This window comes from Telmatherina bonti (assembly GCF_933228915.1).
Source record: "Telmatherina bonti genome assembly, chromosome: 1".
NCBI classification, from domain to species: Eukaryota; Metazoa; Chordata; class Actinopteri; order Atheriniformes; family Telmatherinidae; genus Telmatherina; species Telmatherina bonti.
In genome coordinates this window covers 27,045,735-27,056,638 of record NC_136619.1, presented here as the reverse complement: position 1 = coordinate 27,056,638, position 10,904 = coordinate 27,045,735, and the positions used below count along the sequence as shown (strand labels likewise).

The window sequence follows — 10,904 nt, the reverse complement described above, 5'->3', positions numbered from 1 at the left end:
GTGTAGATTTTTTTTTTTTTGTTTGTTTTTCTTGGTCAAACTTAGACTCCGTTAAATGTTGAAAATGATCTGGAAGGAAATGCGAACACAGGAATTTTTAAAAGAATTTCACAAAATGGGTGGAAATGTGCTTTTAGGCGGAGGTCTCCGCTATCTGAGTACTTTTCAAGTTAGACTAGTAAGAACTTAGAGAATGTTATTAATGTCTTGCTACTTAAAATCTTAGAATTCAACTAGTGTGTTTACAAAAGTTTACTTTTGTCTGCTGTATAACCCATACAACAAAACATAACAAAGCAAACACGTTATTTTTATGTATATGATCTAATTTTTAGTGTTGATAATGAATAACTAAGTGTAATAATTAGTTGTATTTATGTATGTATGAAAGCGTTACCATGCAATCACTCTGTGTTCAAATAACCAGTAAGAGGGGTTGTTTGACAATGGATTGGGGGGGGGGGGGGGGGGGGGGGGGGGGGGGAATGACAAACCGCCACTAACCCCTAAAACATATATTTTGTTATAATTAGTAATTACCTTATTTAGTTTTTGTTTAGGGTTTTCTTTTTGGCTTCCATAAGGTCAACATAACTGTACAGTGTGAATGAATTATATTTTAATAATATCATTAATACTTCTACAACAATCAGATGACCGCCCATTGCACATCAAGAAATTTGTTTGAAAATTGTGCATTTTATGTTCATTGTGGATAAATTGCATTATTTTAATATTCTTTATTTGGTATTAAGTTTTAAATGTTGATAATGGACATTGCATTAACCTTGTCATTATTGTTTTTTTGTGTTTTTCTTTTTCTTTTCTTTTTTTTTTTTAACACATAAAAACAAGGTAATAGGTGTTTATGAATCATGGACATGGACAGTCATGTGCTACTGCAAGGAATGAAGTTAAAGTATGTCCAAAATAGGTTTTATGTTTCTTTTTTTTTTTTTCTTTTTTTCTTTTTTTTCCCATTAGATGCCTTCAGCAACGGTTGGCAACGCCGCTGTCCAGTCTGCAATTCCAGACATGGGAAGTGGAAATAACTCTGAGGCCATGAAGCACATTCTTGGTGTTATTGACAAGAAGGTCCGCAATATGGAAAAGAAAAAGGTATTTCTCTAAAATATTCAACTTTAGACAACTCTAACTTTCATTAAACTATTTACTTTGTTTTATAGAAACTAAGTCTTTGATGGGATTTCACAACATTTATAATTTTGCCATCAAAATGATATGCTGAGGTTTTTTTTTTTAACAAACACTGATTCTAAAGAATTTTTTGGTCTCCTCTCAATGATTAAATTTGTGTAGAGCTCTAGAAAAATAGGCTTGATTGCAATATACTCTTATAGTTTCAGCATTTATTACATAAATGTCTTCTAAATTACATTGATTTGAAGCCTTTTTTGTTATCATGATACTTTTATAATAATTTATGCAAGATTTGTCATTCAAACACATTTAATTTTTCAGCTTTGCATTGATTTTTTTGTTTTTGTTTTTTATGATTTCACAGTCCAAACTGGATGACTACCAGGAAAAAAAGAATAAAGGAGAAAGGCTGAATCCGGATCAGCTGGTAAGATAAGAAAATATTCAATAAAGCCATATACTTAATTTTTTTTTTTTTACCGTCAGTATTGAAATATTAATTTCAGTCATTTCAGAAAAATGGTCACTGATCTATAGGAGGATAATCTTATTTCTTAAAGAATAAAAAAGAAATAAAAACGACCCTCACAAACCTCCCATTGTTTTCTTTTCTGATTTTCTTGAAGGAGGCCTTGTCAAAGTATCAAGAGATCAACAACAACCTTGATTTTGCTCGAGAACTACAGAAAAGCTTCCTGACACTGGGCCAAGAGGTAAAAAAAACAAAACAGCATTTTAAAATTTTGGATGAAACTTTCTGATAATCCTTTTTAACTTTTGAGTTGAATTTTTCTTAAAAAAAAAAAAAAAACCATAACAAACCAGACCAGTCGTTTCAAGTGCCTGTCTGTTTTAGTAAAACTGTAGTTATAAAGAGAACCAAACAGCAGGTAGAATTGGGTGAACACTGATTATATAAAGATTTTAGTGTCACTGAGTGAGATTGGGATTTGTTTGTGACATAGATTTTGCCAAAATATGTGTATTTGTGCATTTAGATTCAAAAAGCAGTGAAGAAGACTGCACGACGAGAGCAGCTACAGCGGGAGGAGATAGAACAACGGCGGCTGAAGACAGTTTTGGAACTTCAGTATTTACTGGACCAATTGGGAGATGAAAATGTCAGACAGGACCTTAAACGACCTGATGCCTCTGGTTCCTCTCTGCTCACCGACACTGAACTTGCATCACTTGATGAGTTTTACAAATTGGTGGGACCCGATAGGAACTACGCTGTCAGGTATGAAAGTCCCTGTAATTTTTACAGAAACAAACATTTCAGTCATTTTGAGAGATATTGAAAAAACCATTATTTAATAATTTTATTTTCACTTTTATGTTATTTTTAGATTGACTGACCAGTATGAAGAGGCTTCGCTGCACTTGTGGGAGATTCTCGAGGGCCGAGACAAGGCTGTGGCTGCAACCACATGTAAGCATTTTCATACCTCAAATACAAATGCTAGTTTTTAAAGTATATGTAGAAACCAATTCTCTTAGGTGTGCTTGCACGCTGTATTGAATTGATTGGTACATTTTTCTATACACCTGAGAAAATGTGCAACACTTGTAAATATAGGCTGGCACAGCTGTTTTATGTCTTTCTGTAAACTCTACTTATTTTTATGTTGATCATGATGTTGAACAACATCAACTTTTAGCTTCTTTGTGTGTGTTTTAGAAACCAGGCTGTGTGCTTCATGTTTTCTTTTCCTGTGAGGGGGGGAATTGGAGTATAATATATGCCCCCCTTGATATTATTTTAAACATTTAAATTATTTTAATTAGTTGCACAGTATCGTAAAATTTATCCACATTTGTTTTGTTCTGACTTTTTATTAATTGCAGACAAGTCACTGAAGGATACTCTGGATAAATTGCTGTTGAGTGGTTACTTTGACAAAGCACAAACTCATCAGAATGGAGCATGTGAGGAGGAAGAGGCACAAGAGGAACTAACTGCAGTGGTTGAGACTGCAGTGGCTGGAGAGCAGCAAACAGAACCTGGTACCTGCAGTACTTTAGCAGATATGTCTCCAAAAATATATTTGACTGTTTGAGAGAATGTATGACTTTGCTTTTTCCCCCCCAGAAGGATTAACCAGTGAAAACTACACAGAGCCAGTTAAAGTGGAAACCACAGAAGTGAGAATTGTTTGCAGTCCCACCATCTGCTACTGTAGCCTTTCATTTTTCAGTGAAATTACTAATGCGTTGTGTTTTGTTACAGTTTGTTAATAGACAGTTCATTCCAGAAGCTACTTATAGTAGTACAGACAAAGACCAAGTGGACAAGTGGACTGTGGAGGCTCAGGTATACTCCACTATTGATCATTGTGGTCCCCAAAGCCTCCAAAACCTCTTAAACTCTGTATTTTAAAGTTCTTAACAATTTTGTCTTGCATAGATGGTGAGTTCCTTACAGCACCAGCCTCCTGCACAGCTGGCTCCAGAGCCAGCTGTTGCTGTGAACCAAGTCGCTCCCTGTCCTGCCACCGATCCAGTGGTCAGAAAGCAGGCAGTGCAAGACCTCATGGCCCAGATGCAGGGGACGTACAATTTCATGCAGGTGAGCATACGCCGCACATGCTTTATAATGATTCCTGATGCTTCTGTTGCAAAAAATCAGTATTATTCATTTACTGATTGATTAATGCTGTGAAGTGTTTGTCTCGTTTTGAAACACATGGCCTAAAAGAAAAGTTGGACTATTAAGAATTTGCAAAACAAATTGAGTTGGTTGGGAGACATGGAATAAGACTGAAGAGGTAACATTTTCATGTTAGTCAAACTTTATGAAATGGCACTCCACCAAACACCCAAATAAAACCCCATCAGAACCTTATACCTGATCTTTGAATTAAATCGAAGTTTCCCAACTCCAGTGTTTACATCACTGCCTTTAAATCTTAATTCATGATGCTATGTTACATTTATGTACATATTGTTTTTACAGGACTCCATGTTGGAATTTGACGGCCAGGCTCTGGACCCAGCCATCGTATCTGCTCAACCAATGAAGCACCCATCTGTTGACTTGCAACAGATGGGTGGGCACTCAAGTAAGTAATTTATATTATATTGTATATTTTCACCTTAAATATGGGCTCATTATCCAATGAATGTAATTTAGCAATTTGCCATATGTCTTTTTCTTTATTTTATAAGCGTTTTTTATGCTTTCTCCTTCAGTCCACTCGGAGTCCAGGCTTCCTCAAACAACTACACTGTCTGGACCACAAGAATCCTCACAAGTAAGTAGAAAGCACAGCAGACAGTGGTCAGTAAAACCTGGTTATTTTTAGCAGCCTGAAATTGTGGTACAGCCACTGAATAGCAAGAGTAGTAAGGGTATTTCTTTTATCAGTGAGTAAAATCTCAGATGGATTAAATGTGTTGCGCTGACATGTCCTATTATCAACTATATATTGCAGGGAATTGTGTGATAATGAGAATATAGGATGCAGCGTTTAGGTGAATTCTCCTCCCGTGTCACCTGATGACCGCATTCCTTGTTTCCTTGCCTTCCAAATTCCCTACCTCTTGCCTACCCAGTCCTCTATGTCTCTGTCGTCTGAACAGTCTCCCGCCCCATGTTCCTTGTCCACTGCCTTTCCACCTGTCTCCAAGCCCACCCACACTGGAGGCATCAATGTCAACGCAGCACCTTTCCAGTCGGTGCAAGCGGTACGCTCTGGATCCATTTAAGCACAATGTAATAGTGACCATGGACATGTCTGTTGAAAATGGTTAGCCTCTAAGCTTGTGTAAGTTGAGGCTTAGTGAGGGTTAGTCAAGTAAAGCACGTGTATTGTAGCAAAAACTGGTTGACTATTGAATTTTCATCTTGATGGGCGTCAGTTGAATTTATCCTGTTTTGTAGGACCTTCAACAGAAAACGTGATGTTTGGTTCATAATGGAATACTTTTTGTTTTTTATTTTTTTGTTTTAGGTATTTAATATGAATGTACCTCCACCTACTGATGGCCAACCAGACCCTCTTAAGCAATCCAGCCAGTTCCCTGGTGGCTATGGACAGAGCTTTAGCGGCCAGTCAGAGAATGAGCAGCCTGACATCTCGCAGGAGAGGTTGCAGTCAGGTAAGGATAGATGATTAGTCTGAATATGTTAAAGGAAATTTTAAAATAACACCATGTTTATTCTACGGAAGCGTAGAGTTGTCATCCTCACCAAAAAAAAAGTTTGGGTCTTATCACGTTATAACGTGATAGTTTTATTGTAAAAACGTGAAACGTATCACGTTATAACATGATATGTTTGATTGTAAAAACGTATAACCACTTGAACGCTGGGGGGCGCCACGCCTAAAGTCGAAAATGACCAAGTTCACATTTTCATATACGTGATATGTTTCACGTTTTTACAATAAACTATCACGTTGTAACGTGATACGCTTCACGTTTTTACAATAAAACTATGATGTTATAACATAATAAGGCCCAAACTTTATTTTTATGAGGATGACAGCTCTACGCTTCCGTATTTATTCATCATTCTCAACCTGTGAAAATGCATTTTGCATGTTTCAGTTGTTGGCGGGTTCCAGTCCCAAGACCAAGCCATGCCCTCGGCAGGAGGTCATGAAGATCCCTCTGCAGCTGCAGGGTTTGGACAGTCCGGTCAGTCCTTTTACAACAGCAGGGCTGCTCCTAGGGGTGGACCCAGGAATGCTCGCGGCATGATGAATGGGTTTCGGGGCTCCTCGAATGGATTTAGAGGTACAATCGTCAAATTGTCACAGACACAAGAATGACTTTACCTTGATACCAGCTTAACTATTCACTTTAATGTCTTTATTATCAGGGGGATATGAAGGCTATCGCCCTCCTTTCTCAAATGCCCCTCCAAGCAGTGGTTATGGCCAAACCCAATTCAGTACATCTCGGGACTATTCCAGTAGTAGCTACCAGCGGGTAAGGGGCTCTCCATCAAAAACTTGAAGTAATATTATCAAGTTATTATTGGTGCAGATGTATTTTAGTTGTAAGAATTAGCTCATTTTCTGAAAACCCTGCTTATTTTTGAAGGAAGGATATCAGCCAGGCTACAAGCGAGGATCTGCCCAAGGACCTCGAGGTTTGTCTCGGGGAAACTCTCAAGTAATGCGATCATAAAGGATTCTAAGGACCGTCAAGATGCGCCACGTTGAACATTCAGGATTTTTGAATGTGTTTGCCCCGGCTCACTTTTATAACAATTTTTTTTTTTTTTTTAACTCATGGCCTACTTATCAAAGTCAGCCTGCTTTCGGTCTGTCTATTCTCTAAATGTTTTAACAAGAAACGCTGAAGTTCATCACATGTAGGATTCTCAGCAAGTCTGTGTGATGTAAAACTACAAATACATATTCCTGTAAACTTGAAAGATTTCATTAATTTATTTTTTGTACAAAATAAATGCAAAAAATACCCCGCCACTGTCAATCTGATTCCATTAGAATGGTTTCTCTTGCCCTGTGCTCTCAACCACTTTTCCTTTTGATCGTATCATTTTCATAAAGGCATTTAATATTTTTTTAACCCGTTCATCTCTTGCACCGTCACCCATTTGTATGCTGTTACTGGTCAAGACTGTTTCAATAAAGTTGTATCCTATAAGCCCGTGTTTATTTTGTGCGATTTTCTTTTATTTTCAGTAGTTTAATGTTAGCAGGGGCCTGTCTGACAGTTGTAAACCCATGGCAATTGAGGTACCAGCAGTTTTCCTTTTCACAAACTGGTCACAAAGTGTGTGCAGATGGATTTAGTAAACAGTGGTACAGCCTTTAATCTTATCTTGTTCATTGCAAAGTTAAGTTTGACATAAATTAGCAATAGACTTTTTTTGTGACATGGGAGTAGTACTGTCACACTGAGGGTTACATTCCATTTGTAGTTTTCTTATGTATATTGTATTACATCACAAAATACCCAAATGTTGCCCCTTGCTATGACTTCAAGTGAAAATGTCTGACTTGGAAAAGGGTCTGTTAGTGGTATATAGTCTCCAAGCTCTGCACTTTGCATTTCAATTTAAAAACATGCACATTTCAAGTTTTGTTTCTCTGTATGCATTGTATACAGGTTGCAACCAGTTTTTTTGTCCGTATTTATCTGAGTTTAATAAGAGTAAGACCACTTAAAAAGGTAAAACAGTTTTATCTTGAACTGAGGTGTACAGTATTGTCAAATCACTTGTAGCCAGCAGCAAATAAAAAAACCCACATGTATATTTTCTGTAAACAATAATGCAATATTATTTGAAAACATGGCAAAAAGAGAAAATGTATAAATGTAAAAAAAAAAAAAAGGAATATTTTCCTTTGTATATTTTTTGATTTTGCTATTCTGCTTCTGTGTCACAGTAAGGCAGAGATGTCAAACGTTATACATATTTAGCCTTGTATAAAATGTAGCTCCAGATCAAATGCACCTGTTTGTCAGTCAGCCAGTAGGAAAAGACTAAATTAAATGCACCACTAGAACACATGTGCAAGTTGTATGAAACTTTTCTAATTAAGACCAACATACATTTTACTAGAATAGATTTAGCACATCTGGGTTGCACATGACTCCTCAGATTTCTGGTTAACTTGTCTGATTTTAGGCCCTGCAATGATTTGACGAGCTGTCCAGGGTGTACCCTGCTTTTCGCCCAAAGACTGCTGGGTTAGGCTCCAGTATCTCCGCGACCCGTCGTCTGACGAAGGAGTTAGGAGAATGAATGTTTGATTGATTTTATCTTAAAATGGGCGATTAAGCCCAGTCCTTGAGCTACTATCCTGCAACTTTTAGATGCATCCCTTCTTCAACACACCTTAATCAAATGAATGGCTCATTTCCAGGCCTCTGGAGAGCTTTTGTGACATGTGGATGCAGGATTTGTGTTGAAGAAAAGATGCATCTAAAAGCTTCTGACTAAGTATATTTTGAGAACCGGACTCGGGCACTCCATATAAAAATTAACCTTAAAACTGTATTATTAAACATTCAAAATCATGATAAAGTATTTTTTCATAAATAAGTATTTTATCAACATCTATGCATCAACAGCCAAATCTGAAACGGTCACCAAGCAATGTAATAATTCAGAGGACCACCAATTACTTATTTCTTCTTACAAGGAGGTTTTTATACAACATATTTACAGAAGCATGTTGTAGCCAACCTCATGTTACAACACAAGATTCTGCATGACATAGACTTGAAGAAAATATGTGAAGCCTACTGGTTAGATTTCAGCTACAATGAAGCTGCTTTGTTTGAATGAAGGTAGTAGAAATAAAAAAAATTATATATATACATATAAATAATTTTTTAAAAATCAAATCAGCTGCATTGTGGCTGAAATCTCACCAGTATTCTTTTAGTTTTGTTTTAGAGAAGCCTACATAAATCTCACGGCACATTTGATGAACAGTTTCGGTAGAAATTTGATGGGAAATGACAACCACCAAAATGATCATTAATAATGGCGTTATATTACTTTAAAATTATGATTCAAACAAAACATTTTCAAGAAGGTCTATTTGAAGGCCATTGATTATTACTGTAGGTCATTGATTATTGTTAAATGATAATATCTAGATCCATCAACATTTCCTTACTTTCTGTTTGAAATAAAAAGGTTCAGGGAACATGAAAATACTGTATAATTGATATTTCTTTCATGCATCCTTTGCTCTTTTTGACATTAACGGGAAACCTTGAAAATGTCCATTATGCTCAGTTTACAAAAATGTCTGATACAGTCCAGAAGCATATTCAACCGAATGTTATGTCAATACTGAAATATTTGAGGGTATAAAAGTAAAGCTAAATTAATGACTTCTACACTTCAAACTTCTCAATAGTTGTACTATACATGCGGTATCTGACAAACTCTTAGATCAAACATGTGCATCCTTCTAGGTTTATTTTGGGCTACATTTCTATGGTGGGTGAATTTGAAATCACAGTCCTGTAACTGTAATGCATGGATTAAAGGTTACAAATATTTGGACCAGGGATAACAGAAATGCCAGATGTGCCTTTCTTCTTCAACTTAAGTTTATTTAAAACTTGTATTTGAACCTTGAATTTCCCCTTGGGGATGAATAAAGTATCTTTGATTTGACTTGATACTCCTGATCATACTGGTCATAGAGGGCATTTACTCAGGTGGGGCTGCTCCTTTGCACACAGGGTTTTAGGTGCTGTAAAAGTCTTGTAAATATTGGACAGCATTGTTATGGCAGGTGATGCTGGCTGTGTGCAACTTCCTCATGGCCGGGTGGTCCATCCTGATGTGTTTGGGGGTGACCTTGCTGGGGAAGATCTTGATTTTGTTGTTCATGATGTTCCTGAGGTGGTATGTCATGTGTGGGTTGGGGTATGTCTTGATGTCCTTGTGGTTGTGCCTCTCGTTCAGTATGTAACTGATTATCAGCTGCATGTGCTTCTGGGATTGCATTTCCCTCAACTGTAACACAGAACTGGTATTACTACTTTTACCCACTCAAATTCAAACAATCGCCAAAATCGACACTCACCGTGAACCTCTGGAGGGGGATCTATCTTCTGAGACTTAAGCCGCTCCATGTGCTCAACGGCCTGTAAGGAGTTAAACAGTTTTCTTTCATTTGTGTAGTGAAAATGGTCACAATAATTTAGTCACAACAATTTAGCATCAGAATAGCTCAACCAAAACATTCAATCAAAACATACATTTATCAAATGAATGTAAATAAATTGGTTTAGTACTTTAAGATCTCTTGTGACATTATACTCTTGAAATGTTCAAATCACATGAAGGTTTTACATCTTAAGTTTATTCCTTTATCACCGTCATGTGATTTTAGCGTAACTCTGCATTTTTAATTTAACATGACACAATTTACAAATCTGCAACAAGTCGTGTCTCTGGCCCTATTCACCACAAGGGTGGCACAGTTAAAGGGTTTTCTTTGTGCTGGACTTTCTTTAACATGGTGACAGTGGTTTGAGTGGATAAAACCACAAAGATCGGTCAAGTGCTTCTAGTGTGAAATTTTCTCAATGCAAGGCAAGTCCTGCCAGTGTAAACTGGAGTCTTTGGTCAATGATGATGTCTTTCATGTTAACTTCCTCTTGTGCAGCCAGACCCTACTTAACCCATGAAAATGGACAATGCTGGACTTCTGTTGTGTCATGTTTGTGCTGCTGCATCTTTTTCATTTTCTGGTAGAACATTTATACTGTCAGCAAAGACTCATCAATTACATTAGCAAGATCACTAATGGTTAGCATGCCAAGCCTCTATTGTTTTTTGGTTCTATGAAGACGCAGTCCACACCTGGGTGTGTCATTACAAAGTTTCCCACCCACTAGAGGCTGGAATGTGCACTACACCGTTTCTGGTACTATTTGCATTTACCTTTGCACAGAGATAGTTTTGACACTGTTGTGTAAAAGGATTTTTCTGTTTTAATGTAAACAAAAGGAAAGTTTTGTGGTTTGTGTGGAAATATAGTGTAAACAGGGCCTCTATCTCCATAGTTCAGAAGACAGCTGCTTTCCACCCAAACCCCATCTCAAGTACTCCTCCATCTTTTGGCCTTAAAATGCTGCTTAATGTTTAATCATTGTTCCCAAATCAACAAGTCTAACAAGTTACAGTGTGACGATGGTTCCATATGAAGACCTGGCCATTTGCATCCATACTTCTGTCACTACATGCAGTTCCAAGGTGGAAATCTGATGCCTTTTACTAGAAATACTGCACT

The 10,904-nt window shown here is 37.1% G+C and overlaps 2 protein-coding genes across 5 annotated transcripts in view; one reads left to right on the top strand and one right to left on the bottom strand.

Annotated features, from left to right (window-relative positions):
- The window catches only part of caprin1a (cell cycle associated protein 1a), a 9,219-nt gene extending 2,446 nt beyond the window's left edge, over positions 1–6,773 (top strand). The window contains exons 2-17 of one of the 4 annotated variants that reach the window (XM_079242062.1): positions 985–1,119; positions 1,526–1,588; positions 1,788–1,874; positions 2,160–2,401; positions 2,511–2,593; positions 3,010–3,168; positions 3,257–3,306; positions 3,392–3,475; positions 3,569–3,730; positions 4,118–4,223; positions 4,354–4,415; positions 4,717–4,848; positions 5,115–5,262; positions 5,713–5,901; positions 5,987–6,096; positions 6,211–6,773. In XM_079242062.1, the coding sequence (XP_079098188.1) occupies positions 985–1,119; positions 1,526–1,588; positions 1,788–1,874; positions 2,160–2,401; positions 2,511–2,593; positions 3,010–3,168; positions 3,257–3,306; positions 3,392–3,475; positions 3,569–3,730; positions 4,118–4,223; positions 4,354–4,415; positions 4,717–4,848; positions 5,115–5,262; positions 5,713–5,901; positions 5,987–6,096; positions 6,211–6,297 (1,899 nt within the window). In that variant the 3' untranslated portion in view covers positions 6,298–6,773. Of the gene's footprint in view, positions 1–984; positions 1,120–1,525; positions 1,589–1,787; positions 1,875–2,159; positions 2,402–2,510; positions 2,594–3,009; positions 3,169–3,253; positions 3,307–3,391; positions 3,476–3,568; positions 3,731–4,117; positions 4,224–4,353; positions 4,416–4,716; positions 4,849–5,114; positions 5,263–5,712; positions 5,902–5,986; positions 6,097–6,210 lie in introns of all 4 variants that reach the window. The other 3 variants (XM_079242063.1, XM_079242061.1, XM_079242064.1) reach the window with 3 other exon arrangements.
- Positions 6,774–7,304: 531 nt separating this feature from the next.
- Positions 7,305–10,904, bottom strand: part of nucb2a (nucleobindin 2a) — a 10,987-nt gene continuing 7,387 nt past the window's right edge. The window contains exons 12-13 of the mRNA XM_079244140.1: positions 9,693–9,753; positions 7,305–9,622 (exon numbers count right to left, since the gene is read on the bottom strand). Coding sequence (XP_079100266.1) covers positions 9,390–9,622; positions 9,693–9,753 — 294 coding nt within the window. The 3' untranslated portion in view covers positions 7,305–9,389. The remainder of the gene's footprint in view (positions 9,623–9,692; positions 9,754–10,904) is intronic.